The 26,232-nt window shown below is 32.6% G+C and overlaps 5 protein-coding genes and 1 pseudogene across 12 annotated transcripts; 5 read left to right on the plus strand and 1 right to left on the minus strand.

Moving 5' to 3' along the window:
• The first annotated feature begins 47 nt into the window (after window positions 1-47).
• On the plus strand, window positions 48-4,621 carry LOC101266446 (serine/arginine-rich splicing factor RS2Z33). 4 transcript variants are annotated; one of them, XM_004246677.5, is made up of 7 exons: window positions 48-178; window positions 1,545-1,675; window positions 2,733-2,772; window positions 2,891-2,986; window positions 3,401-3,597; window positions 3,690-3,788; window positions 4,076-4,621. In XM_004246677.5, exons 2-7 carry the CDS (start codon window positions 1,566-1,568, stop codon window positions 4,479-4,481), a joined length of 948 nt encoding a protein of 315 aa, XP_004246725.2. In that variant the 5' UTR covers window positions 48-178; window positions 1,545-1,565; the 3' UTR covers window positions 4,482-4,621. The 4 variants fall into 4 exon arrangements, with proteins under 4 accessions (XP_004246725.2, XP_010326036.2, XP_010326038.2 ...); XM_010327734.4 differs by having other exon boundaries at window positions 57-178; window positions 3,693-3,788; XM_010327736.4 differs by having other exon boundaries at window positions 95-178; window positions 2,440-2,772.
• A 1,084-nt stretch (window positions 4,622-5,705) lies between these two features.
• Window positions 5,706-10,811, plus strand: LOC104649094 (pentatricopeptide repeat-containing protein At2g37320). 5 transcript variants are annotated; one of them, XM_069288938.1, is made up of 9 exons: window positions 5,706-5,775; window positions 5,851-5,905; window positions 6,003-6,088; window positions 6,194-6,268; window positions 6,373-6,446; window positions 6,552-6,625; window positions 6,722-6,807; window positions 6,915-6,988; window positions 9,257-10,811. In XM_069288938.1, the coding sequence occupies exons 8-9, from the start codon at window positions 6,940-6,942 to the stop codon at window positions 10,282-10,284; spliced, it is 1,077 nt and encodes a 358-aa protein (XP_069145039.1). In that variant the 5' UTR covers window positions 5,706-5,775; window positions 5,851-5,905; window positions 6,003-6,088; window positions 6,194-6,268; window positions 6,373-6,446; window positions 6,552-6,625; window positions 6,722-6,807; window positions 6,915-6,939; the 3' UTR covers window positions 10,285-10,811. The 5 variants fall into 5 exon arrangements, with proteins under 5 accessions (XP_069145039.1, XP_025888702.2, XP_025888701.2 ...); XM_026032917.2 differs by having other exon boundaries at window positions 5,774-5,905; window positions 6,552-6,621; window positions 6,922-6,988; XM_026032916.2 differs by having other exon boundaries at window positions 5,774-5,905; window positions 6,922-6,988; window positions 9,257-10,284.
• On the minus strand, window positions 10,260-12,722 carry LOC101266968 (uncharacterized). Its single transcript, XM_004246679.5, has 5 exons — window positions 12,367-12,722; window positions 11,343-11,421; window positions 11,166-11,253; window positions 10,932-11,040; window positions 10,260-10,549 (listed from the first exon to the last, which is right to left on the minus strand). The coding sequence occupies exons 1-4, from the start codon at window positions 12,664-12,666 to the stop codon at window positions 10,953-10,955; spliced, it is 555 nt and encodes a 184-aa protein (XP_004246727.1). The 5' UTR covers window positions 12,667-12,722; the 3' UTR covers window positions 10,260-10,549; window positions 10,932-10,952.
• A 3,562-nt stretch (window positions 12,723-16,284) lies between these two features.
• Window positions 16,285-16,934, plus strand: LOC101265854 (pathogenesis-related leaf protein 4). Its single transcript, XM_004246675.5, has one exon. It carries the CDS (start codon window positions 16,343-16,345, stop codon window positions 16,820-16,822), a length of 480 nt encoding a protein of 159 aa, XP_004246723.2. The 5' UTR covers window positions 16,285-16,342; the 3' UTR covers window positions 16,823-16,934.
• Window positions 16,935-21,431: 4,497 nt separating this feature from the next.
• Window positions 21,432-22,161, plus strand: LOC138338198 (pathogenesis-related leaf protein 6). The gene has a single exon (XM_069288949.1). The coding sequence runs from the start codon at window positions 21,491-21,493 to the stop codon at window positions 21,968-21,970; it is 480 nt and encodes a 159-aa protein (XP_069145050.1). The 5' UTR covers window positions 21,432-21,490; the 3' UTR covers window positions 21,971-22,161.
• A 699-nt stretch (window positions 22,162-22,860) lies between these two features.
• On the plus strand, window positions 22,861-23,825 carry LOC138338199 (pathogenesis-related leaf protein 4-like; annotated as a pseudogene).
• The last annotated feature ends 2,407 nt before the right edge of the window (window positions 23,826-26,232 follow it).

Genomic DNA, 26,232 nt, shown 5'->3' on the forward strand with positions numbered 1-26,232 from the left:
TGGGCCTCAATCAATATTAACCGTCCGATATACAATCATTGAGATCTGAGCCGTTCATTATCTCTATGTCGGTTCAAGAAAAAGATAACGTTTTGATATTAAGAGTTCCTTCGTTTATCTTTTACAGGGTTTCGATAAGCAGCCAAAGAAAAATTACAAAGGAATTTCGATAATTTGGGTAATTTTTCAAAAATTTTTTTACCTTTAATTTTTATTTGTTCTTTAATTGCATTAAAATTATTGATTTTAGGGTTTGCTGATTTGTGTATAGTGAGAAATTGTTGTGGGGTTTGTTGATTTTTTTGGGTTTGTGAGTATTTGTGGAATTTTTGCTGGGAATTAGTATAAAGCTGAGATTTTTATTCAATTTTTTGAGTTTTTTTGATGTGGGGATGGACTAGGTTAAAAGGGTTGTCATCTATTATGTGATTTTTAATAGTGAGAAGTTGTGTAGGTTGTTTTCCTGTCAACAATTATGAAAAAAGCTTGAAGCTTTTGGCTTTGTGCTCTTGAAATTGTTGACATTGTTTGATAGGGATTGAATTATGGTTTCTTGAAATGTGAATTTGTGGTGGTTATTTTTTCTGTTGGTGTTTTCTTGTTATGAAATTTGATTGTGAAGTAGCATGATTTCAAGAAATGTGAAATTGTGGTTGGTTGTGATTATGTTGTTGGTTTTCTTGTTAAAAGTGTGCTGAGTTTCTATCGATGTGAGTTCTGCATGCTTTTCTTCATTCGTAGTGGCGCACCTGTAACTATTTGGCATTATAATACCTTATAGAAATTGAAGTTTTCTCAATTCCGAAAAGAAAGTTAAGGCTTAATCATTCTGTGTGCATATTGTTAGCTATTGATTTTAATTTTTGGGAAGGAGAAATTTACTACTAGGAGTATGTAGTATGTTAGATTCTTATTATATGGAATGGTTGTCAGGTTGTGGTTGTTTTACTCACTGAAAGCTTATGTAAAATTGGTTAGAAGAAGTAAACTGTGAGTTGATCTTTTTGCGGTAAGAGGTGACGCTTAGGTTCCATAATTGGTTGAGATAATTCTAAACTGTCGCTAAAATCATACTACTTTGGTTAGATCCTGCTTGAGTTGATGGGAAGTCATCTGAGTTGGATTATGTAAATTGAATATGTCAGGTTTAACCTGCTTGATTTTTTTTCTCTTTTGAAATATTAAAGAGATCAGACACATTCTTATTTATGCATGATTATCTTTTGAACTCTTATTTTTCTCTGTTGGACGGGATTCAAGTCCTTTAACTCGCTCAAAATAAGTTTGCATTTTGGCTTTTATCAGTTTTGTGCTTAGATTGGTATCATCTTTGTTCAATGTTCTAGTTTTCATTTCTTGTTCGTTGTATTACCCCTATATTAGTTCTGCTCTAAATATCTTTTTGGCATGTTTGACTTGGTTAGATACATCTTGTGCTGGGTGATTTAAAATGTATGTGAATGGATTGAGTTATAATATTATATCATTTTTGTTCTGTTGATCATTCTTAAAAAAAATTATGTTTGTTCTGTGCATGTTTTCAGTTTGAGAATTGTGCTGTAAAGATGCCTCGTTATGATGATCGTGTGGGAAATAGCACTCGTCTCTATGTGGGACACCTGTCTTCACGGACCCGTTCACGTGATCTGGAGCGTGCATTCAGTAAATATGGGAGGTAAATCTTTTCCAGATTCTTGGCATATTATGCGTTTCTTTGTATAGGCATAAGGCCATCAATCACAGTGTCATTTGCTTTCTTACTGCTTTTGATATAGCCAGTTGCCATTGAGCAACTGATATTGCGGAAATTCTGTGGAAAATTGTTTTTGTTACAACCATGTAATGTTTTTTGTTGATGTCCTAGAGTTGCTTCTTCCATGAAGGTGCTTCATTTAGCCATAATAGAAGGTTATTTGTATTTGTCAATGAGATACTTGGTTCCTTAGGGTCTAGCATTAGATCTCAAATTGATGGATCACCTATGCATGTAAAATTGAATGGGGGGGGGGGGGTACTGGCGAAGTATTTCAGTGCTACTCTTTTTGTCCTATTTCTCATTGATTTCTTTTCCTTCATCTGGAAGGGAGTTTTATGCCCCATTGTTCTGTTCATCCAATTTATATGATATACTAAGATCATAGTTGCCTGCTCTGTGTGCCCTTATAATTGTTTGTCATAAAGCTCGAGTTCTTATTTGTGTTTTGCTATCGTACAATAATCATGGTTTTCTGTGGGGAACTCCTTGGAAATGAACAGTTGGTTTAGCACACCAGCAGAAAGTCGGTGGAGGTTTATATTTTTAAGTCCCCTATCTGTGTGTTGGAATTTCCTTCCAAGCATATGTATTGCTCGGGTATATTATCAATTATTATATATAAAGGAAAATGTGTTCCAGATGCTTGTGAGTTTAACTTGAATGATCTTGTTGACGGTTTATAGGCATTTGCCTGGCCTGAAGGTCAATCTTGAGAGGGTGGCCTTGGTGGATTTGATGGAAAGTCTTGCCGGGTTTTAGGAGAATTCGGTGATTCTTTCTTTAATGGACTTGGTGGAGTCTTGCCCGGTTTTAGGAGACTTTGGTGGTCTGTTCTATAATGTCTTTGCGTATTTTTATGGAATTCCCAACAATCTCAAACTGGTGTATAGTTCGTCTTGAGGGGCAAGTGTTCATGAACTTCCTGTGCTTAAGTAAGTAATGATGGCCTTACTGTTTCTGGCAACCATTTCCGCAGAGTACGGGATGTGGACATGAAGCACGACTATGCCTTCGTAGTATGTATCATCTCTCTGTTTTCCCTTGATGGTGTTAATATTTTCATTAGTTCCCATTTTGATCCCTCAACCATCCCCGCCAAAATTTTTTTGTCTGCTACACAATGTGTTTCAACAGGAATTTAGTGATCCTCGAGATGCTGATGATGCAAGATACTATTTAGACGGCCGTGACATTGATGGACGCCGCATAATTGTGGAATTTGCCAAGGGTGTAAGTATTCTATACATGTATTTCCTGGAATTTTCCTCTTGTCAATTTGCTGTCCTGACTAGTGAATAGGGCTCTAGTAATCCAGTAAAGCTGCTGGATAACCTCGATTCTCTCTCTTTTAACTGCACTTTATTTTCTCCGCCTTTTAAGTTGAATTATATATAGATGCTGAACATTATTGCTCTCTCTCCCCCTTCAAGAAAAAAAAACACCAAAGAGGAAGGCGATTCTTGTTAAAAACACACCATCAAATTGCATATCCCAGTTTAACGGAAGTGGGCTAATTGTAGTAGTATCTGTTGATCCTCACATGATCCTATTCACAAAATATTTAAGTAAATGAATAAATTGTTGAACTTTGTTTCTATGATACATATGGGTCGATTCTGATATCGGATAATGGTTGTTTCCTAGGTGCCACGTGGACCAGGCGGTTCGCGTGAGTATCTTGGCAAAGGACCCGCTCCTGGGTCAGGTCGCTGCTTCAACTGTGGTCTTGAAGGTCACTGGGCTCGAGATTGCAAAGCTGGGGATTGGAAGAACAAGTGTTATCGATGTGGAGAAAGAGGTCATATAGAAAGAAAATGCCCAAATAGTCCTAAAAAACTCAGGTACTTTAACCTCTATGAAGCAATTGCCTTCTTTATTTTATGCCCCTTATCTTTTCCTTTTGAGTTTCTCGACTTTGTGGTGTTCATTGCAGTAGACGCAGCTACTCACGGTCGCCTGCTAGGTCAAAGTCACGCTCACGTTCGCGTTCACGTTCTCCTCGTCGAAGTTATAGCAGAAGTCGCAGCTATAGGTGAGTTTCGACACTTTTAATGGCATTCATTTTGCTGTGGGATTTGCTATTTGCTCGGATCGTCCCGATGAATTCACTTGCAGATACTGAAGTCTTTATTTTGTAAATATTTAGCTATCAATATTTGCAAATACTGATCATCAGTAGATGAAATATTGAAAAATTAGTTTGGAAGTATATCAGGTGAAATTTGTAAAGCTTCTACCTAGACAGCCTCAACTTCCAAATATTTTTTTCCGGCTTCAACTTTATGAACTATATCTGATCTCTTCCCTTTGTTCTTTCAGTCAATCAAGATCCCCGCCACCAAAGAGAGAACAAGTCGACCAGGTCAAGCGATCAAGAAGCTACAGTAGGAGCCCCGAGCCAAGGAAGGATAGTCCAAGCCCTCTACCCAAGACTAGGAAGCGCAGCCCAACACCTGAAGAGGGAAGCCCGATGGAAGCAAAGAGCCCTTCTTCACCAATGAGAGAAGAAGGTGCCTATAGCCAAAGCCCCAGAGAGAGGAGTGTCAGTCCTTCAAGTCCTAGAAGGGATAGCCCAGCTCCTCGAAAGTATGATGATGACAGCCCTGCTGAAGCTAATGGTGGAAGTCGAAGTCTGAGTCCCAAGTACCAGAGGAACCATGAAGATGATGAGGATGAAGGTGAGTTTCGTAATCAACGCTCTGGTAGAGAGAGCCAGTCACCTTGAAACTTGCTGGAACTTTTTAAATTCGTTTTGTGAAGGCTGGACCTTGTGAGAACTAATGAGATGTGTACTTGAAAGTATCAGACTTTGCATCTATATTTTGGGATTATTATATGTTAGTGCAGTGCTTGGTATTTGATGAATTACTAGACTAGCTATTGAACTATAATATGAAACATGTTAAAACAATGAAAGTACAGAGCCTCTGATGAATTTGCAGTGACTAGTTTGCTGGCTTCTTGATCCATATACATTCTTCATATTAGAGAACTAAGGATATATCACTTATCTTGAGTCTCCAAATTTGAAAGTAATGTGATACTTTCGTTTAAAAAAGAATGATCAATTTTCTTTGTAGTCTCCTTCATATAGAATGATCCGTTTCCTGTTTTGCTAATAAACTTTAATTTTTTACATGACATGTTTAAACTAACGTCAAAAGATATTTTGGTACATTTGATATTACTTCAATTTATAATTACAAGATTAATTTTTTTTTTCATTTTAAAAATTTCATTTCAAGTTAAACTAGATTATTCTTTTTGAAATGAAGAGAATAGACAGATACCTATCCCATCAACTACTTAGACTTCGTGGCGTGCTAATGGTAGTGAGATTTCAGATCGTTTGACCTTGAAAATGGACCATTTTGGTCGTCAGGGCAAACAAATTCCATAGCTCACGTCGTTAAGACGTCAACAAAAACTTTTGGCAAAAATAATATCAAAATTTTGGATCACAAAGAAGAACGGTGAACCATAGTCCGTTAAGACGTTATCTATTGACCCTGACTTTAAGAACGAGGTGAAGAACGGTGAACCATAGTCCGTTAAGACGTTATCTATTGACCCTGACTTTAAGAACGATCCATTTTGAAGGTCAAATGAGTTCCGAAGCAGGTAAACCTCCCAATTGTCGATTTTCGTGTGCTATAGTCAATTGATTTTTGGTGATATGGAATTTTAATGTCTTTTTTGCTCAAATTTTCTGTGGACCTCCATTAAGACGTTTGCTATGGAGTCAGGTGGCCTTGAAGACCAAAACGACCAATTTTCAAAGTCAAACGAGTCCCAAAATAAGTATATCATATTTTGCCGATTTTCGTGTACTATTGTCAATGAATTTTTTATAATGATGTCTTTTATGCCCAAATTTTTTGTGAACATCTGATAAGACATTATCTATAGAGCTAGTTGACATTGACGGTCAAAATGCACCAACTTGAAGGTCAAAAGATCCCCGGAGCATATGAATCTCTCATTTTGTCGATTTTCGTGCTTAGTCCACGATTTTTTTGGTAATTCAAAATTTCAACGTCTTTTTAGCCCAATTTTTTTGTGGACATCCGTTAAGACGTTACTTATGGAGTCAGTTGGCCGTGACAACCAAAATGTTCCATTGCGAAGGTCAAACGAGCCCAGAAGTAGGTAAACCCCTTCATTTCGCCGATTTTGTGTTTTATAGTCCAAAATATTTTATGGTGATCAATAATATTGACAATTTTTTTGCCTAAATATTTTACAGACGTCCGTTGAGACGTTAGTTATGGATACAATTGACCTTAACGGCCAAAACAGACGACTTTGAAGGTCAAACTAGTCCCGAAGCAGGTAAACCCCTCATTTTATCGATTTTCATGTGATAATCCACAATAATTTTGGTGATCCAAAATTCAAACGTCTTTTTCCCCAAATTTTATGTGGACGTCCGATAAGACGTTAGCTATGGATGTAAAATGATCCTGACAACCAAAACGGTCAATTTTTCAAGGTCAAACGAGCCTGGATCTGGTAAACTCCTCATTTTGCCTATTTTCGTGTGCTTAGCCTATGAATTTTTGGTAATCTTGAATTCTTACGTCTTTTTGCCTAAACTTTTGTGGACGTCTTTTAAGACGTTAGCTACGGAGCTAGTTGGTTTGGACGGCCAAAACGACTAATTTTCAAAGTCAAACAAGTCCCTAAGCAGGTATACCCTATTTTGCCAATTTTGATGTATTATAGTCCATGTATTTTTTGTGATTACTAATCCTGATGTCTTTTTTGTCCAAAATTTTTTGTGGATATCTGTTAGGACGCTATCTGTGGAGCCAGTTCGTCTTTACAACCAAAAATACCAATTCGAAGGTCAAAGGAATCCTGAAGTAGGTAAATCTTTCATTTTGCCGATTTTTTTGTGTTATAGTCAACGTATTTTATTAATGATATAAAATTTCAAAGTCTTTTTGCCCAATTTTTTTGTAGACATCAGTTAATACGTTAGCTATGGAGTTAGTTGGCTGTGACGGACAAATCAACCAATTTTGAAAGTCAAACGAGCCATGAAGAAGGTAAATCCCCAATTTTACCAATTTTCATGTCCAATAGTCCATGTATTTTTGGTCATCTGGAATTTCGACATCTTTTTTGCCTGAATTTTTTGTTGATTTCCATTAAGTCGTTAGTTATGGAGCCAGTTGGCCATGATGGTCGAAACAACCCATTTTCAAGGACAAACGAGCCGAGAAGCAGGTACACTTAATTTTGTTGATTTTGTGTACTATAGTATATGGATTTTTGGTGATTAGAAATTATGAAGTAGGTAAATCCCCTATCTTATCGACTTTCGTGTGCTATAGTCCATTGAATTTTTGGTGATCCAGAATTTTGACATTTTTTTTACTTAATTTTTTTGTGTACGTCTGTTAAGACGTAAGTTATGAAGCCAGTTCGCCGTGACGGCTAAAACGGTCCATTTTCAAGGTCAAACAAGCCTAGAAGCAAATATACTCATTTTGTTGATTATCGTGTACTATAGTTAATGGATTTTGGTGATCCTAAATTTCAACATCGTTTTTGCTTAAATCTTTTGTGGAAGTCAGTTAAAACTTTATTTATGAAGCCAATTGGCCCTGATAATCAAAACGGACCATTTTGAAGGTTAAACAAGTCCCAAAGCAGGTCAAACCCTCATCGATTTGTTTTGGTGATCCAAAATTCCCTTATTTTTTGCCCAAATTTTTTGTGGACGTCCGTTAAGACGTTAGCTATGAAGTCAGTTGGCTTTGACAACCAAAATGACTCATTTTGAATGTCAAATGTGCACCGAAGTAGGTAAACCCCTCATTTCGTTGATTTTCAAGTGTTATTGTCCAAAGATTTTGGGTGATCCGAAATTCTGACATCTTTTTTGCTCAATTTTTTTGTGGACGTCTGCTAAGACATTTGTTATGGAGTCAATTAGCTCTGACAGTTAAAAAAAACCCATTTTCAAGGTCAAAACAAGCTCCGAAGCAAGCATTCCCATTTTTCCCGATTTTCGTGTACTATAGTCCATGAATTTTTTGTGATTCAGAACTTCGACATCTGTTTTTTGCTCAATTTTTTTGTGAACGTTATTTAAGACGTTATTTATGGAGTCAGTTGGCCCTGACGATCAAAACTGACTATTTTGAAGGTCAAACGAGTCTCAATGCTGGTAAACCCCTCATTTTGTCGATTTTCATATACTATAGTCCACAATCTTTTTTTGGTGATCCTAAATTATGATATTTTTTTTGCTCAAATTTTTTGTGAACGTCATTTGAGACGTTTGAGACGTTACTATGGAATTAGTTAGCTCTGACGACCAATATCGACCAAGTATTTTGACTTCCTTTGAGACGTTACTATGGAATTAGTTAGCTCTGACAGCCAATATTGACCAAGTATTTTGACTTCAAATTGACTTTATATTTACTATTCCCAGAAATTGTTACTATTAAATACTAGTGTAGCAATTTTAGTCAATTTTAGTATCAAACACTGAAAAACGTTTTTTAAATGTTGAAATTCAATTTATGAATTAAAATAAAAAGGTTTTCTTCGTAAAAATGAAAGATGTCATTAAAAGATTTACACTAAAATAACGGTACAGAAAAATAGAGCGAAGTATCGAAAACACTCCGATATAAATTATTAATTTTGTTCTCGAACTATAGATAATTTTAAAAACATTCATTTACTTGTCCAACTATAATTATATACAACTCCGATCTATCTAACATTGCAAGTACTCTCACTCTTAATAAAAATCGAAATAAGTATTGAAAATATCCCTGAACATGACAAGAATTTAGAGATGTATTTTACTCATATTACAAAATTAGGAGTGTATTTATTATTTAAATTCAATTTATCAAGTAAAAAAATATTTATAAGACCTTCAATAGTTTAAAGACAAAATTAATAATTTTTATAAATAAATATGACTTGATTTAGCTTATTAAAAGATAAAAAAAAATAAATAGTAGACACAACTCCACTAATATTAAATAAAAAAATATGTAGTATAACTCATTAATTTAAAATGACTTTCAAATTAAAGTTTGGAATAAGAAAAAATGAGCAATCTCCTTTTTCGTTATGTTATAAGAAAAAAATTGCCACTCACAAAGATAAAAAGGCCATTGAAGGGCCAGAGATTTGTTGATATCTTAGCTCCAAAGGCAAATGTGATCAAGAATCACCAAAACTGTGTTAAACTCATTGAGGACTTTCTTCAAACAGGTTCTGTGCAAAATTGTGAACACCCATTAATGGATAAAGAAGATTCAGTTTCGTTGTTATTTAGATTTCATAAAGAAGGGTCTAAAATTGGTGTTAGCTTAGTATCAAATGCGATGAGTTTATGTGCATCGAAAAGGGTTTTTAACGTAGGGATTCAAGTTCATTGTTTGGTGATTGTTAATGGGTTTTTTTCCAATGTGTATATTGGTAGTTCTTTGATTAGTTTTTATGGTAATTTTGGAGGAATTGTAGATGCATACCAGGTGTTTGATGAAATGTCTGTGAGAAATGTTGTGTCTTGGAGTGCTCTGTTAAATGGTTTTGCGAAGGAGAATGAGTTGGGTATGTGTTTGAAGCTGTATAAAGGTATGATGGGGTTGGGGTTGAAGGTTAGTGAATTCGTTTTTACGAGCTTGTTGAGCGTGTGTATGGGTAGTGGATGTTTTGGTTATGGAAGAAGTATCCATTGCCAGATAATTGTCATGGGGTTTGAGTCGTATATACATGTTGCAAATGCGATGTTATCAATGTATAGTAAATGTGGGGAAGTAAAGGATGCTATGTGCATTTTTGAGAATACAAAGAGTAAAGATTTGGTGTCGTGGAACTCAATGATCTGTGGTTATGGACAGCAAGGACATGTAACTCAAGCTATTGAACTTTTCGAGGAGATGAAGAAGCAAGAAGTGAGACCTGATTCGATTACTTTCCTTGGGGTGTTGTCTTCTTGTCGTCATGCTGGTTTTGTTAAAGAAGGTATGTCTGTCTTCAATTCGATGGTTGGTTATGGTGTGAACCCTGAGGTAGATCATTATTCATGTATCGTGGATCTTCTTGGACGAGCACGTTTATTAGAAGAGGCTCGTGAGTTTATCAAGAAGATGCCAATTCAGCCAAATGGTGTTATCTGGGGTTCCTTGCTTATGTCGTGTAGGCTTCAAGGGAACTTACCGTTGGGGATTGAGGCTGCAGAGAATAGGCTTGCACTCGAACCATGGTCAACGTCTACCCATCTGCAGTTGATAAATTTATACGCTCGTTTAGGATACTGGGATCAGGCAGCTAGAGTGCAGAAGTTGATGAAAGATAACGGTCTTAAACGGGATCCTGGTTACAGTTGGATCGAGATAAGCAATCAAGTTTTTCGATTTACTGCTGAAGACATATCGATGGGACATATTAGATCGATTGCTAGTTTGGTGGATGTTTTGGTGGATCACATGAGAAACTTTGGTGTAGAAGAAATTGACTCCGATTTCTGGTGTAGTAATTTAGAGTAAATGCTTAATTCAACTCCAAAAGCTAGCTGATTAAGTCTTCTTCCACAAATTCTGATAAAAGATTGGCCATACAATGAAATCTGACACTAGAAAACATAGGTCTACTCACTGAAGCTACTGTCTCACTGTATTCTTGTTCTTAGAGAAGACGATCTCGGCTAAATCACCAACATCTTGCATCGACTAGGATGGTTCATCGATCTGCCTAGCAACTGCAACAGGCTGCAAACGCTGATCGACACAGAAAACCACCAAAATGATTCACCTGAAACTCAGAATATGAAGCTGATTAAAAAAGCCTATAACTTCTCATGTAAACTCCAACATCTTGAGAGAAGCAAATTAGACAAGCTCACAAAGGCGAAAGTCAACGTCTGTTATCAGAAGCAGAGATTGTACAATATACGGGTTCACAGGAACTCAGTAGCTTTTGTGTATACATATATTAAGAAAATCACTAGAGATCTATAAATATTTGATTGTGAACCAAGTTATTTATATATGTTAACTTGATACTATTGCAGGAACCGATATCTTAAGAAATTCACTATTTATATCCGAAATTTGGTATCTATAAAGACACTAAAAGCACTCGAGTGAATTAAGTACGTTGAACTAAAATCGAGTTCATCAAAGGAAAAGACTACCTCATGAAATAGAATGCAGAACTAAGTTGAACTCCATATTGCAGCATTGAAATTCTCCAACTCCTTTGAGGTTGATCCGTACACTGCTTTAATTGTGTCTATGCAACAACTACAATCGAATCATTTCCTTAGTCAAAACATCAGTGTCAAATAGAATTTCACTAGAGCAGACTTGAGAGATTCACAAAGTCGAAAGGCAGGCAAGGAGTATATGAGAAAACATCAATGAATTACCTGCAAGCTTCCTTGTTGAACTTTTTCGTTTCAATCCCATAGAGTGTCTCAAAGATGGCAGGTTCAACTCGACAAAAGTAGGGACGATCTAAAGCAAAGAGAAGAAATTCACCAACATAACAAAAGCAAAAAAGAAGATAAATAATGATATCTCCAAACTCCAATAGCAAGTTTCACCAGCATAAATGGAGCATTTTCTTGTGCTCTTATCGAAATGTATGCACCATCCATCAGAACCTACCAAGCTGTTGAATAACTGAGAAGAAAAGGAATCCACATATAAAAGCTTCAGACTTCATAGAATTGTCTGTTCATTTTGGAATCCGAAAATATGCAACACAAAATCTATTACTTATATGACAAATTTCAAGAACTCAAATTCGGTTAACCACTCAACTCTTAATTCAATCATATCTTGATACTTCACTACGACATAAGAAAAAAGCATTTTCTACAGGATCCCGAAACCACCAGCCACCCAACCTAATTCATGATCACAGCCTATCAACCTCCTGAAAAAATGCCTACGTTTAAAAACCACCAACATGTCAAATCCAAATTCAAATACGTTTCCTGATCCTAGTGAGAGACCACTATGTTCGCACTAGTTGTCCAACAAAGAGGTGAAGTAATGGTATCCTTCTTTCCATTACGAACCGACACACTTCGCCTCTATGTCCACTAGCGCTCTGTTGAATTAGGTCTTAGGCATAAATCACACTCAAAAGCTAGCTCAAAGGGAGGAGGATTGCCCAAGCTCTATAAAGAGTCTACCATCTCATTAACCACCGATATGAAATTTTTGTCATTCTTTAACACGCCTAGAGCAAAGACAGAGCGAAAAAGTGCCATCAAAGCAGCATAAGCAAGCTTCTATTGCTACGTAACAACCATGTATGATAGAATTTTGCATCCACATTATCGAATTTAAGGCGTCCAACATAGACAACAACTAGGTCTCGGTCTCAAACAAGTTAGGGTCGTCTATACGAATCCTCACTTCTTTCATCTAAGCTCATATCATACCTATGACAATTCATACAAGTTTTACATTCTATAACAACCCTCCTACTTTATCCGAGCTCAAAATCAACATAATAAAGGATAAAACTCCATTGAAATAGCTTATAAAATATGATAAATGGTAGTATAAAATCATCAACCCACACAAATTAAACTCAAAATAATGGGGGAGAAAAACCTCAATATCAGAAGGGTCATCGAAAATTTCTTCAGCGGTAGGAAAATTTGGCCCTTTTTCAAGTTTGCAGCAGGCACCACAGTTCTGGATACACTGCCAATTGGGTTCTTTGTTTCTGCTGTTAAATCCTGACGTTGTTTTCATGACGGTGGCCGCCGGTACACCGGGAGTTATGGTGGTTGTTGTCGTCTTTTGCTTACCGCTTTGGGTTTTCAGGTTTGGCCTCTGACGTGGCTTCTTCGCCGACGTGATGACGGTGGCGAAACGCGGCAGAGCCACCGTAGACAGCGAATGATACATTTAGATTTCTATGGATTGATTGGGTCATTGGCGCCATATAAATTCTTTGCAAACATAGCCCTTTTCAGACGTTTATATTTTGTCCTTTTTTATTTAAGGCGGAAAAGACAAATATACCCCTGAACTATCGTAAATGGTATACAGAGACCCTTCGTCATACTTTTGGGATATTGATACCTTTATCGTCCAAAAACTAGACTATATATGCTCTTCACTCTAAATGAAGATTAAATAATGACACGTGGCACAATCTTATCCATCGATCTGATGTCGGGTCATTGGATAAGATCATCACACGTGTACGTCCGTTAATATAAAGGATACATATGTTTAGTTTTTTTACGTCGGAAGCACATATGTTCCAAAAGTATGACGGATGATATTGTTGTTCATCTTGTATTCAAAACATACTTAGAACAAAACTTTGAACATCTTTGTAAGAAAACAAAGTTTAAGAATTTTTTCACAACTACAAAATTAGAACTAGTTGCGAAACTAGAATCAGAAACAGATTTTAAAAAAATATATATGCAATATTTTTTTTAAAGAAGAATTGTTGTTAATATGTGTCTAAAGAATCTTACTGATTCCAACAAACTTTGTAGAAACACGAAGTTTCCAAGTTTAATGAACCAGTGAAGAACAAAAGAATAGAAGAACTGAAATTAATTCACAAATCTAAAGTTTGTAAAACACATACCAGAATTTTGAAAAATTTTATTAGGATTAAGTCCACTGAATTCACAGTGTCCCCTTAAGGAAATTATTCCCCTCTAGTATTCGAGGTTTGATTTGGAATATGACCTCCCAAGGTAAAATAATCTCAATCACCAGAGTATAGATACCAAAAACTCCGGTGTCAGCGAACCACTCAACGGCAGTAAAATACACTTAGAATACTAAATTTAGTAGTTGAAGAAGAAGTCCATCAATTTTATATTAAAATGAGAGGAAATCCCTCAATTTATAGAAAACAAAGGGTAGTGCGAAAAGATTCTTATTGTGCCTTACCGGAAAGGTCACAAACCTTTGGAAAAGTCACAATCTTTCAGAAAGGTCGTCACCTTTCATAAAAGTCACAACTTTTCATAAAAGCCACAACTTTTCATAAAAGCCACAACTTTTCATAAAAGTCGCAATTTTTCATAAAAGTCGCAACATTTCATAAAAGTCGCAATTTTTCATAAAAGTCGCAACATTTCATAAAAGTCGCAACTCTTCATAAAAATCGCAACTCTTCATTTTCCATTCACATCTTTTCAAAATCCAACAAATATTTGTATACCATTTACGATAGTTTTAAAATATATTTATCTTTTTTCCGTTTTTTAATCATCTTTTTGCATATATAGTCTGAAGAATTACTTTATTTTCTGTAAATTTGATTTAAAAAATTATTATTACTCCTATAATAATTATGATCAAGTAGTATGAATTCTCACTTTATGGTTCGAGGACGAAATATATAATTTGTATCAAGTTTTAAGTGTTTTCAATACTTCTCTCTGTTTATCTATACAATTTATTGGCCTAGTTTATTTTAATGTTAACCATTTAATGATATTTCTTTCATTTTTACGAAGAAAAATATTTTTTTAACCGAACATATCAACTATTTATTTTTGTTCTAGCATTTTACTTTTAAGTACATAATTGTTAATTCATAAAATTGAATTTCAAACATTTAAAAAACGTTTTTCAGTGTTTGATATTTCTAAAAATGTTGACTAAAGTTGCTTGATTAATATTAAATGGTAATAATTTTTAGAATAATAAATATAAAGTCAATTAGCTACAACACTCCTATTCTAAAAGACTCAAAAACTTTGGACCAGTAAATTTGAAGTCTAAATAATAAGTTAATATTGGCATTATTGATATTTCTATTGCATTTTCTTGCTTGTCAAATTTATTTGAATAATTGTGGTATGAAAAATTATATTGAAGATAATTTACAAAATATAAATACTCGATTTGAATGTTCATTTCTTTTACTAAGAATAAGCTCAATTTACAACTTAAAAAATCGAAAATTCAAAATATTCAAATTGATAGAATGGAACGATTGGTGAAGGATGAAAATTATGGTTCCTTATATGACTTAGACGATCCTTCTCTTTTTGAGCTAATTTTTTTTAGTGTGAGTTAAGTTCAAATCCTAATTTGACATGATATTGAAGGTAAGCAAAACCCAATTCGATGTCGGTCTTTAGAGTTTGAACAATAGCGGAAGGTGAAAATATCTCCAGTTCTTAAATGTGCATGCACCAGATTCAAAACGCATAATGGTGGAGCTAAAAATTTTAATTAGGTATTCAAAATCTGAAAAAGTAAACATGAACTAATAGAAGAGGTCCAACATCTACTTTATATATATATATAACAAAATAATTTTCATTATGTATAAATAACAATATTTTTCTCTGAAAGGGGTTCGGTTGAACCCCCAGACAGAAGGCTGGCTCCGCCCTGGACATACGACAGAGAATAAAATATATCCAAATCTAGACGCGTGCGGGGGGAGGGGGTGAATAAAATGAATTTCACATTGATGAAGGATGAGAATTCTGAACGACGTATAACAACTCGACAATACACCTCTTTTTAGTGCAAAACTATATTCACATCATCTTTTAATTTTATTTTTCAAAAACTTTTTGCATGCTATTCTCATGTATAATCAACAACTTGAACAAAAAAAAATATCAATTAAATCCACACAAACCCTAACACTAATATACATAGACCATAAATTTGATGTCATTTAGCTCCACCAAACCTATTCTAAAAATACTTAGGAGTTTAGACCACTAAATTTGAATTTTCATTAATTAATCTTAATTAGTCTCTTGATAACAAGATTTTGAAGAAAATGAATGCCCTAAGATAGGTTACGACTATTCTTTAAATCATATAGTATAATTTTCCTCAATGACATGAAATTTATTAATGTTAGGGGGGGGGGGGGGGGGGAATTTAAGTATAAAAAATGGATCACAGAAACTTATGGTTATTTGACAAACTTTGATATATTATTTTGTATAATTCTTAAAATATGTTAAATATTAAATAAGGGAAGATTGTGAGGTTGAGGGGCGTCTTTTTTTAAAAAAAATTAATTAAAAAAGCACCATTGTTTTTTTATTTTTTAAAACAAAATAATTTAAAAGCTTGAGAGCTCTTAATTTTTTTAAATAAATTTCTTAGATAAGCAAAATTGCATGTTTTTTTTTTAAATAAATGGTTTCTTTTAATAATTCTTTTCAATCAATAATTCATATAACCAATACATTTAATTTATTTTTTTTGCGACATAGTACTCGAGATGTATTAAACTTCTAATAATACTTTTTTTTGCAAATCGTATTAGTAATTTTCTTATGAAAAACCTATAATCTATTATTGCTAAAATAAATAAGATCCTCAAATTTGAGAGCCTAAACTGATTGTCTTTTTCTTAAAAGGGCAAAGCCACCCCTAACAAGAGTGCATGTATTTTTCACAAATATTTAAAATTTTAAACATGTTTCACAATTTTGGTTATATTTAACTACTAGACTTAGGTAAGTATATGTTCATTTGGCATGTATAAAAAGTTTTCTATATATACTAATCTCACATTCACAATTAGAATATATAACTTGACATTTCCTCTCTCAACTACACCTAAAATTCAATGGGGTTATTCGAAAACACATTGCTTCTCTTTTGTTTCATGATATTAGCCATATTTCACTCTTGTGACGCTCAAAATTCACCACAAGACTATCTTGTGGTTCACAACAATGCTCGTGGTCAAGTCGGGGTTGGGCCTATGTCTTGGGATGATGCCTTGGCAACCAAAGCACAAAGGTATGCTGACTCAAGAAGTGGTGATTGCAACTTGATTCATTCTGGTCCAGGGGAGAATCTTGCCAAGGGTAGTGGAGATTTCACAGGGAGGCGTGCCTCTGAATTGTGGGTGGCGGAGAAGCCAAACTACAACTATGGTACCAACCAATGTGCTAGTGGGAAAGTGTGCGGACACTATACTCAAGTAGTTTGGCGTACCTCGATCAGGCTAGGTTGTGGTCGGGCTCGTTGTAACAACGGGTGGTGGTTCATTTGTTGCAACTATGCTCCTTTTGGTAACATCATCGGACAACGTCCTTACTAAAACTATGTTAACTTATGACATATTATATTATATGTATTAGTATTAAATAAAATTCCCCACCCTATATGTCAAAGGGATTAAATGGAGTTGCATAATTATTATTTTCCCTTGATATTGCTAGTATGAATAATTCCATGTACCATATTTTCATGGTATAGGGAAGGGTGGGCATGTTATAATATTATGGTATAACATTGAAAATTTCGGTTCGATAATTTTTATTTTAAAACTAATTAATATTTTCTATGTCTCATCTTATGTGATATCATTTGATTTAACATGGTGTTTACTTTTGAAACTTGTGGTTCAAAACAATCTTTAAATATTTTTGTGGTTAAAAATCGTCTCCTTAAGGGTAAAATAGGTATTTTAAGGTTAAATTTTTTTTCTAATTATTAGAAGGTGTCATTCTTTTTGGAACAGACCACATCAAATCGAACGGAGATAGTATATCATTATCATACAAAATTGATTTGGTATTTTATGGTACGATAAATCGATAATCATATATAGTTAATTTGTTCAACTTTCTCTTACATATACTCATATGGAATGGAATTACAGAATTATAACTTCGACTTTATACATCCCGATTATATCATACTTACCGATGTACACATATACTCCAAATTAATATTTTCACATATTTTTTAATGGTAATAATATAATCGTTATTGTATTATTTTTAACAATAATAATAAACATATATATTTTATAGTTATTACTTTATTTGAATATCGTTAAAACGATTTTAGATAAAATAACATTAATTCAATTACCATTAAATGTCTATATAAAAAAGTGTCTATCATGATCATCTTTTTCTTTTTCTGTTTGAATTCTATCCAAATTGCTTTTAATGATTAACAAATTTTAGTCTTCCCTCTTTCATAGAATAATTTTATCCCCATACAAGAGGAATATTCACGGCATGTGCAGCTCAATATTTTATTTTAAAAAAATTTAAAAATCGACAATGGGGTGGGGGGGTGGGGGTGAGGGTGGGGTAAATGTTGCTAAAAAGAGTTTTTCACCTCAATGGAACTTACATGACATGAAGTCGAATTAATTAGAATTTCTAATAAAGATATCAACTTTGTAAAAAATTAGAAAATAAATTTGGAGCCCTACAATTTTGACTACAACTATGGTACCAACCAATGTGCTAGCAGGCAAATTGCGCCGACATTATACTTAAGTAGTCTGGCGCAACTCAGTCCGACTAGGTTGTGATCGGACTCGTTGTAACAACCGGTGGTAGTTCATTTCTTGCAACTATGATCCTGTAGGTAACTGGGTCGGATAACGTCCTTATTGAGGTGTCGTTTATTTATGACATGTTGCTAGTATTAAATAAAATTTTCATATTACATGTCAAGGAGTTAAAATTTAAGTCTGGCAAGTGGATCGGATCGATCTCCTATATATCCAAGATGTTAAGGGATCAAAGATATAATTGTTATTTTGATTTCCCTTTGATGTTGCTAGTATGAATAATTCCACGTACCATATGTTCATGGTATCGTGGCTTAGGTTCTTTACTTTTTCAAAATTATGAAATTTATATACCTAAAAATTAAGTGGAGTAATTAATTGGGAAAACTACATAAGATAGATCCAATTATGAAAATTTATCTAATTTGGACTTTATTCAAACTTTTTATCTTTAATGGATCTATGCCACAAACAATTTATCCGTTTATCCACTTTCTCCTTTCTTATTTCACGTATGATATCAGAATAACGTTAGCATAACTATTATGAATTTATCTTTTGTGATATACCTTGTCAGTATAGGATTTAACTCTTTTTTTAAAAATAATTAAGAAAAAATTATTAAAGTCACAATATTATTTACTAAACTCTACATTAGAAGAAATTATATTTTTTAAATTAAAATAGAGTTACCTCAATGATACCATGATACTATGTAGATATACTGCAATTGTATCATGGACGATTAAATATTCTCATCGAAGGACTAAAGCGAACCATAATGAAAACATTGTTCAATTACTCATTAATACCATCCGAGTATATTATACTTGATCATATCAAAGAGGAAGAAATAGTTCTTCAATGAAGACATTGTTTAATGACACTTTTATACCATCAGAGTATATTCATATATGACTGTATTATACTGTGATGATATAGTATATAATTGTATTTGATTTTCAAAATCACAGTGTAGTTTTGACGGACTCAAACTAGCAAGTCTTTTCCAAAACAAACAAGTAATTCCAAACAATTTGTATTATATTTTAATACGAACGCAGTCAAATAAAAAAAGAGATAAGTGTCATAAATACACCTAAACTATACATTTTTTTGAGTTTTTTAAAATATTGAAAGTTTCATTACCTAATCTATCACTTTTTAGTTTGAGAAACACACCTCTCTCTTTTATACCACTTTCATCATGATATGTGTAATACACACTCTCTCTCTTTTATTTTAAAGAATTTTCACATCACACTCCACATGGACAAAATATTCAATCTTGACAAAAAATAAATAAATTATTAGTATTAGTTAAAATTAAAAATTAAGAAACTATTATAAAAAATAATATTTTCTTTATAAAAGAAAATGTAAAATATTTTTCTTATCCCAAGCTGTTTCTTAAAGTTTTTTATTTTGTTTAAATTTCTTTTATAAAAGTATTTCATTTTTTACTTCATCTCCTCCCCCTCATCAAATACTAATTTAAATATTATTGTATTTGCTTAAAAATATAATTCTACCCATCTCACTTAATCCTCAGCTTTCAGTTTTTTCCCCAGTGTTTAGGTATATATATATCGAAAATATTTTTACTTGTTGTCATAAGACTTTTTATTTTTTTTAGTTGTTTATGTTATATTCGGTACACTAGTAGAATTTTTTTCTCTAAAAATATATGTACGTGCATATCTAACACAAAATAAGAAAAACGTAAAAAAAAAATTAGAAGCGAAAAATTTAATAGGATGTGACAGATTTTCTAAAAATAAATAAGTATCAATTTCTATCCGGGGGGGGGGGTGTGGAGGGGAGGGGGAGGATGTAATATGAAATTTTTAAGAATATTTTATAAATAATTTTTTTTTTTTAAAAAAGGATGGGGATGTCGCGGGGGAGGGAGGGGGGTACGTAAAGAAGGTGGTGGAGTGAGATAAGAAAAATAATTTAATTTTTTATGTGCATAGTAATCTTTAATTTTTAATTAATATTAATGTTTTACTGTTTAATTTTTATCTAGATAAAATATTTTATCTATGTGGAATGTCATGTGTCAAAGTTTTTTAATATAAAAGAGAGAGTACACTATACACACCACTGAGATGTGTTTCTCAAACTAAAACGGGATAGTTTAAATATGAAACTCACACTTTCGATAGTTTAGATATTAAACCAAAAAAATAAATAATTTAAATTTGTTTTTGATTCTTCTCTGTAAAATAAAATATATATATATATATATATATATATATATTATCACCGAACAAAGGGAAAATCAAAACTCTAATATATTATCATTCACCGAATCAAAATCAGTGAATTAAAAACTATATAAAAATCCATAAATAATTATGTGATGGAATAGGAATTCCACACACCATAGTGATTACCGTTGAACATCTTTCGCCAAAAAATTATATTTTATATATATATACGCTAGAAATTACTTAATGTGCGTAGATATAATTAAACATATCAAACTATTTATGCTATATTTAATACTTATTTAAATCGTAACTATTTATTCTAAATTCAGCTCTAACACTTTTTAAAAAGTTTTTAAAATTTTCTTTCGAAGCTACAAGGATTGAGGCAGTTTCTAATTTCCACATAAAGGACCAAAAAATTGTTTTGGTTTAAGTGTCTATCACTTCCTTTGTTTGTTGTTTTCATTATATCCAAATTGCTTTCAATGACTAACAAATACTTGAGTCTTCTCTCTCTCATAGAATAACTTTCTTCCAATAAATCCACGTAAGGGCGGCTCAATAAGTGTTGTTTAATATTATTTAAATAATAGAGTAAAGTATGATTATTCTTTAAAGCATATAGTATTTCCTTAATCACACGACATGCAATCTCCTTTGAATTTTCTTCACATGTGAAATAAAATTCCACAAAGTTTAAATTTAACAATTTTCACAAATTTGATTAAATTGAACAATCAAAGTTTGATAAATATCTTATCGAAACCAAAAGTGTTCACTTTTGAAAAATATAAAGGACCAAAAAAGATCACTTTTGACAATCTTAAGGACCAAAATTGCTCTTATCATACATAAGGGAGTCTATTGAAACTACTAAAAAGATAAGGAAGCCTTTTTGTCATTTCTCTATAATTTCCTTTGAATTTTCTTCATACATGCTAAACAAAATTACACAATGTTTAATTATATATACACTATTTAAAGGACCAAAAGTAATTAATTCTAAAAAGTTTTAAGGACCAAAATCACTTAGCAAAATACACAAGAGACTATTTTGAACTTACTATCAAAGATAAGAGACCATTTTTATCATTTCCTCTACTAATAATTTCCTTTGAATTTTCTTCACACATACTTAGCAAAATTCCACAATTTTTACTTATAAATACACTACTTATCTCACGTTTATAATCACAATAACTTAGATTTATTTTCTCTCCACTAAACCTAAAGAAAAATGGGGTTGTTCAACATCTCATTGTTACTCACTTGTCTCATGGTATTAGCCATATTTCACTCTTGTGAGGCCCAAAATTCACCCAAAGACTATCTTGCGGTTCATAACGATGCCCGTGCCCAAGTCGGAGTCGGGCCTATGTCTTGGGATGCCAACTTGGCATCCCGAGCACAAAACTATGCCAACTCAAGAGCTGGTGATTGTAACTTGATTCATTCTGGTGCTGGGGAGAATCTTGCCAAGGGTGGTGGTGACTTCACGGGGAGGGCAGCCGTGCAATTGTGGGTGTCCGAGAGGCCAAGCTATAACTACGCTACCAACCAATGTGTTGGTGGAAAACAGTGTAGACATTATACTCAAGTAGTCTGGCGCAACTCAGTCCGACTAGGTTGTGGTCGGGCACGTTGCAACAACGGATGGTGGTTCATTTCTTGCAACTATGATCCTGTAGGCAACTGGATCGGACAACGTCCTTACTAAAATGATGTATACTTATGACATGTTGCTAGTATTAAATAAAATTCTCATATGAGACGTCGAGAAGTTAAAATTTAAGTTTGACATATGAATCAAGTCAAACTCCTATCTAAAATATTAAGGGATTAAATATTGAACATCTATAATTATTATTATTTCCCTTTTGATGTTGCTAATATGAATAATTCCACATACCATATGTTCATAATGGGCTTAAGTTGATTATTAAGTACTGCATCTTCTTTGTTTCCATAAAACATTAATATACATAAAATTTTAATTAAGCATGGCATATATTAATTAGGCACATCAAGCACTTATCTAAACACGTAACTATTTATTCATAAATTCAGTTTCAACCATTCAAAATATTTGTTCTATTTTAAGTGCCCATCAAAAAAAAATTCAATAATTACCCAATTTTTTTTCAATGACTAACAAATACTCAAGTCTTCCATATTCTCTCATACAATAATGGCCTAAAACTATATTTTCATAAAATATTTTATAGGTGAAAATTGAATTTCATCCTTTCTTGACCTATTGTCTTAGATTTGAATACCAGAAATAAAAACAAATATTGCTATTTATTGAAAAAATTTACGTAGCATGAAATTAAATAAATTGGCACATATTTAAAATATCTCGTCAGGAAAAAAAAATTGTACCCCTAACAAACGTTTAAATTTAATAATTTTCACAAATGTTACTAAATTTAACAATGAGAGTTTGATAAATATCTAATCGTGAACAGAAAGTGTTCACTTTCGAAAAACAAAGAGGACCAAAAGTGATCTATTTTGACAAATTTAAGGATCAAAATTGATCCAATCATACATTAGGGACTATTTTGAATCTACTATAAAAATGATAAGGAACCATTTTTTTGTTTTTTCATTTTCTCTATTAAGTTTCTTTGAATTTTCTTCACACATGCTAAACAAAATTCCACATATTTACTTATATATATACTATACTTATCTCACATTCATAATCACAATAATTTAGATTTCTTTTCTCTCTACTACTCCTATAGCAAAATGGGGTTGTTTAACATCTCATTTTTGCTCATGAGTCTCATGGTATTAACCATATTTCACACTTGTGATTCCCAAAATTCACCCCAAGACTATTTTGCGGTTCACAACGATGCCTGCGCCCAAGTTGGAGTTGGGCCAATGTCTTAGGATGCTTCACAACGATGCCCGCGCCCAAGTTGGAATTGGGCCAATGTCTTAGGATGCTGGCTTGGCATCTCGAGCACAAAATTATGCCAACTCAAGAGCTGGTAATTGCAACTTGATTCATTCTGGTGCATGGGAGAACCTTGCCAAGACCGGTGGTAATTTCACGGGGAGGGCGGCCGTGCAATTGTGGGTATCGAAAAAGCTAAACTACAACTACGGTACCCACCAATGTGCTAGCGGGCAAATGTGCGGACATTATACTCAAGTAGTTGGCGCAACTCAGTCCGACTAGGTTGTGGTCGGGTTCGTTGTACAACGAGTGGTGGTTCATTTCTTGCAACTATGATCATGTAGGCAACTGGGCCGGAAAACGTCCTTATTAAGGTGTCGTTTATTTATGACATATTGCTAGTATTAAATAAAATTTTTATATTACATGTCAAGGAGTTAAAATTTAAATCTGGCAAGTGGATCGGATCGATCTCCTATATATCCAAGATGTTAACGGATCAAATATATAATTATTGTTTTGATTTCCCTTTGATATTGCTAGTATGAATAATTCCACGTATCATATGTTCATGGTATCGTGCTTAGGTTCTTTACTTTTTCAAAATTATGAAATTTATATATTTAAAAATTAAGTGGAGTAATTAATTGGGAAAACTACATAGATAGATCCAATTATGAAAATTTATCTAATTTGGACTTTATTCAAACTTTTTATCTTTAATGGATCTATGCCACAAACAATTTATCCGTTTATCCACTTTCTCCTTTTTTATTTCACGTATGATATCAGAATAACGTTAGCATAACTATTATGAATTTATCTTTTGTGATATACCTTGTCAGTATCATATAGGATTTAACTCTTTTTTTAAAAATAATTAAGAAAAAATTATTAAAGTCACAATATTATTTACTAAACTCTACATTAGAAGAAATTATATTTTTTAAATTAAAATAGAGTTACCTCAATGATACCATATACTATGTAGATATACTTCAATTGTATCATGGACGATTAAATATTCTCATCGAAGGACTAAAGCGAACCATAATGAAAACATTGTTCAATTACTCATTAATACCATCCGAGTATATTATACTTGATCATATCAAAGAGGAAGAAATAGTTCTTCAATGAAGACATTGTTTAATGACACTTTTATACCATCAGAGTATATTCATATATGACTGTATTATACTGTGATGATATAGTATATAATTGTATTTGATTTTCAAAATCACAGTGTAGTTTTGACGGACTCAAACTAGCAAGTCTTTTTCCAAAACAAACAAGTAATTCCAAACAATTTGTATTATATTTTAATACGAACGCAGTCAAATAAAAAAAGAGATAAGTGTCATAAATACACCTAAACTATACATTTTTTTGAGTTTTTTAAAATATTGAAAGTTTCATTACCTAATCTATCACTTTTTAGTTTGAGAAACACACCTCTCTCTTTTATACCACTTTCATCATGATATGTGTAATACACACTCTCTCTCTTTTATTTTAAAGAATTTTCACATCACACTCCACATGGACAAAATATTCAATCTTGACAAAAAATAAATAAATTATTAGTATTAGTTAAAATTAAAAATTAAGAAACTATTATAAAAAATAATATTTTCTTTATAAAAGAAAATGTAAAATATTTTTCTTATCCCAAGCTGTTTCTTAAAGTTTTTTATTTTGTTTAAATTTCTTTTATAAAAGTATTTCATTTTTTACTTCATCTCCTCCCCCTCATCAAATACTAATTTAAATATTATTGTATTTGCTTAAAAATATAATTCTACCCATCTCACTTAATCCTCAGCTTTCAGTTTTTTCCCCAGTGTTTAGGTATATATATATCGAAAATATTTTTACTTGTTGTCATAAGACTTTTTATTTTTTTTAGTTGTTTATGTTATATTCGGTACACTAGTAGAATTTTTTTCTCTAAAAATATATGTACGTGCATATCTAACACAAAATAAGAAAAACGTAAAAAAAAAAATTAGAAGCGAAAAATTTAATAGGATGTGATAGATTTTCTAAAAATAAATAAGTATCAATTTCTATCCGGGGGGGGGGGGTGTGGAGGGGAGGGGGAGGATGAAATATGAAATTTTTAAGAATATTTTATAAATAATTTTTTTTTTTAAAAAAGGATGGGGATGTCGCGGGGGAGGGAGGGGGGTACGTAAAGAAGGTGGTGGAGTGAGATAAGAAAAATAATTTAATTTTTTATGTGCATAGTAATCTTTAATTTTTAATTAATATTAATTTTTTACTGTTTAATTTTTATCTAGATAAAATATTTTATCTATGTGGAATGTCATGTGTCAAAGTTTTTTAATATAAAAGAGAGAGTACACTATACACACCACTGAGATGTGTTTCTCAAACTAAAACGGGATAGTTTAAATATGAAACTCACACTTTCGATAGTTTAGATATGAAACTAAAAAAATAAATAATTTAAATTTGTTTTTGATTCTTCTCTGTAAAATAAAATAAAATATATATATATATATATATATATATATATATATATTATCACCGAACAAAGGGAAAATCAAAACTCTAATATATTATCATTCACCGAATCAAAATCAGTGAATTAAAAACTATATAAAAATCCATAAATAATTATGTGATGGAATAGGAATTCCACACACCATAGTGATTACCGTTGAACATCTTTCGCCAAAAAATTATATTTTATATATATATACGCTAGAAATTACTTAATGTGCGTAGATATAATTAAACATATCAAACTATTTATGCTATATTTAATACTTATTTAAATCGTAACTATTTATTCTAAATTCAGCTCTAACACTTTTTAAAAAGTTTTTAAAATTTTCTTTCGAAGCTACAAGGATTGAGGCAGTTTCTAATTTCCACATAAAGGACCAAAAAATTGTTTTGGTTTAAGTGTCTATCACTTCCTTTGTTTGTTGTTTTCATTATATCCAAATTGCTTTCAATGACTAACAAATACTTGAGTCTTCTCTCTCTCATAGAATAACTTTCTTCCAATAAATCCACGTAAGGGCGGCTCAATAAGT

This window comes from Solanum lycopersicum, chromosome 9, assembly GCF_036512215.1.
Source record: "Solanum lycopersicum chromosome 9, SLM_r2.1".
Classification (NCBI taxonomy): domain Eukaryota; kingdom Viridiplantae; phylum Streptophyta; class Magnoliopsida; order Solanales; family Solanaceae; genus Solanum; species Solanum lycopersicum.

Excerpts from the sequence above, each read along its gene's own strand:
- LOC101266446 (XM_004246677.5), top strand. The coding sequence starts at position 1,566 with ATGCCTCGTTATGATGATCGTGTGGGAAATAGCACTCGTCTCTATGTG. Across the intron at positions 2,773-2,890 it reads AGCACGACTATGCCTTCGTA|GAATTTAGTGATCCTCGAGA; the intron begins GTATGTATCATC and ends GTGTTTCAACAG. Across the intron at positions 3,598-3,689 it reads AATAGTCCTAAAAAACTCAG|TAGACGCAGCTACTCACGGT; the intron begins GTACTTTAACCT and ends TGTTCATTGCAG.
- LOC138338198 (XM_069288949.1), top strand. The coding sequence starts at position 21,491 with ATGGGGTTGTTCAACATCTCATTGTTACTCACTTGTCTCATGGTATTA.
- LOC104649094 (XM_026032917.2), top strand. Across the intron at positions 6,989-9,256 it reads ACAAACGAGCCGAGAAGCAG|ATGCATACCAGGTGTTTGAT; the intron begins GTACACTTAATT and ends GAGGAATTGTAG.
- LOC101266968 (XM_004246679.5), bottom strand. The coding sequence starts at position 12,666 with ATGTATCATTCGCTGTCTACGGTGGCTCTGCCGCGTTTCGCCACCGTC. Across the intron at positions 11,422-12,366 it reads ATGACCCTTCTGATATTGAG|TTATTCAACAGCTTGGTAGG; the intron begins GTTTTTCTCCCC and ends TTTTCTTCTCAG. Across the intron at positions 11,254-11,342 it reads AAAATGCTCCATTTATGCTG|ATCGTCCCTACTTTTGTCGA; the intron begins GTGAAACTTGCT and ends TCTTTGCTTTAG.
- LOC101265854 (XM_004246675.5), top strand. The coding sequence starts at position 16,343 with ATGGGGTTATTCGAAAACACATTGCTTCTCTTTTGTTTCATGATATTA.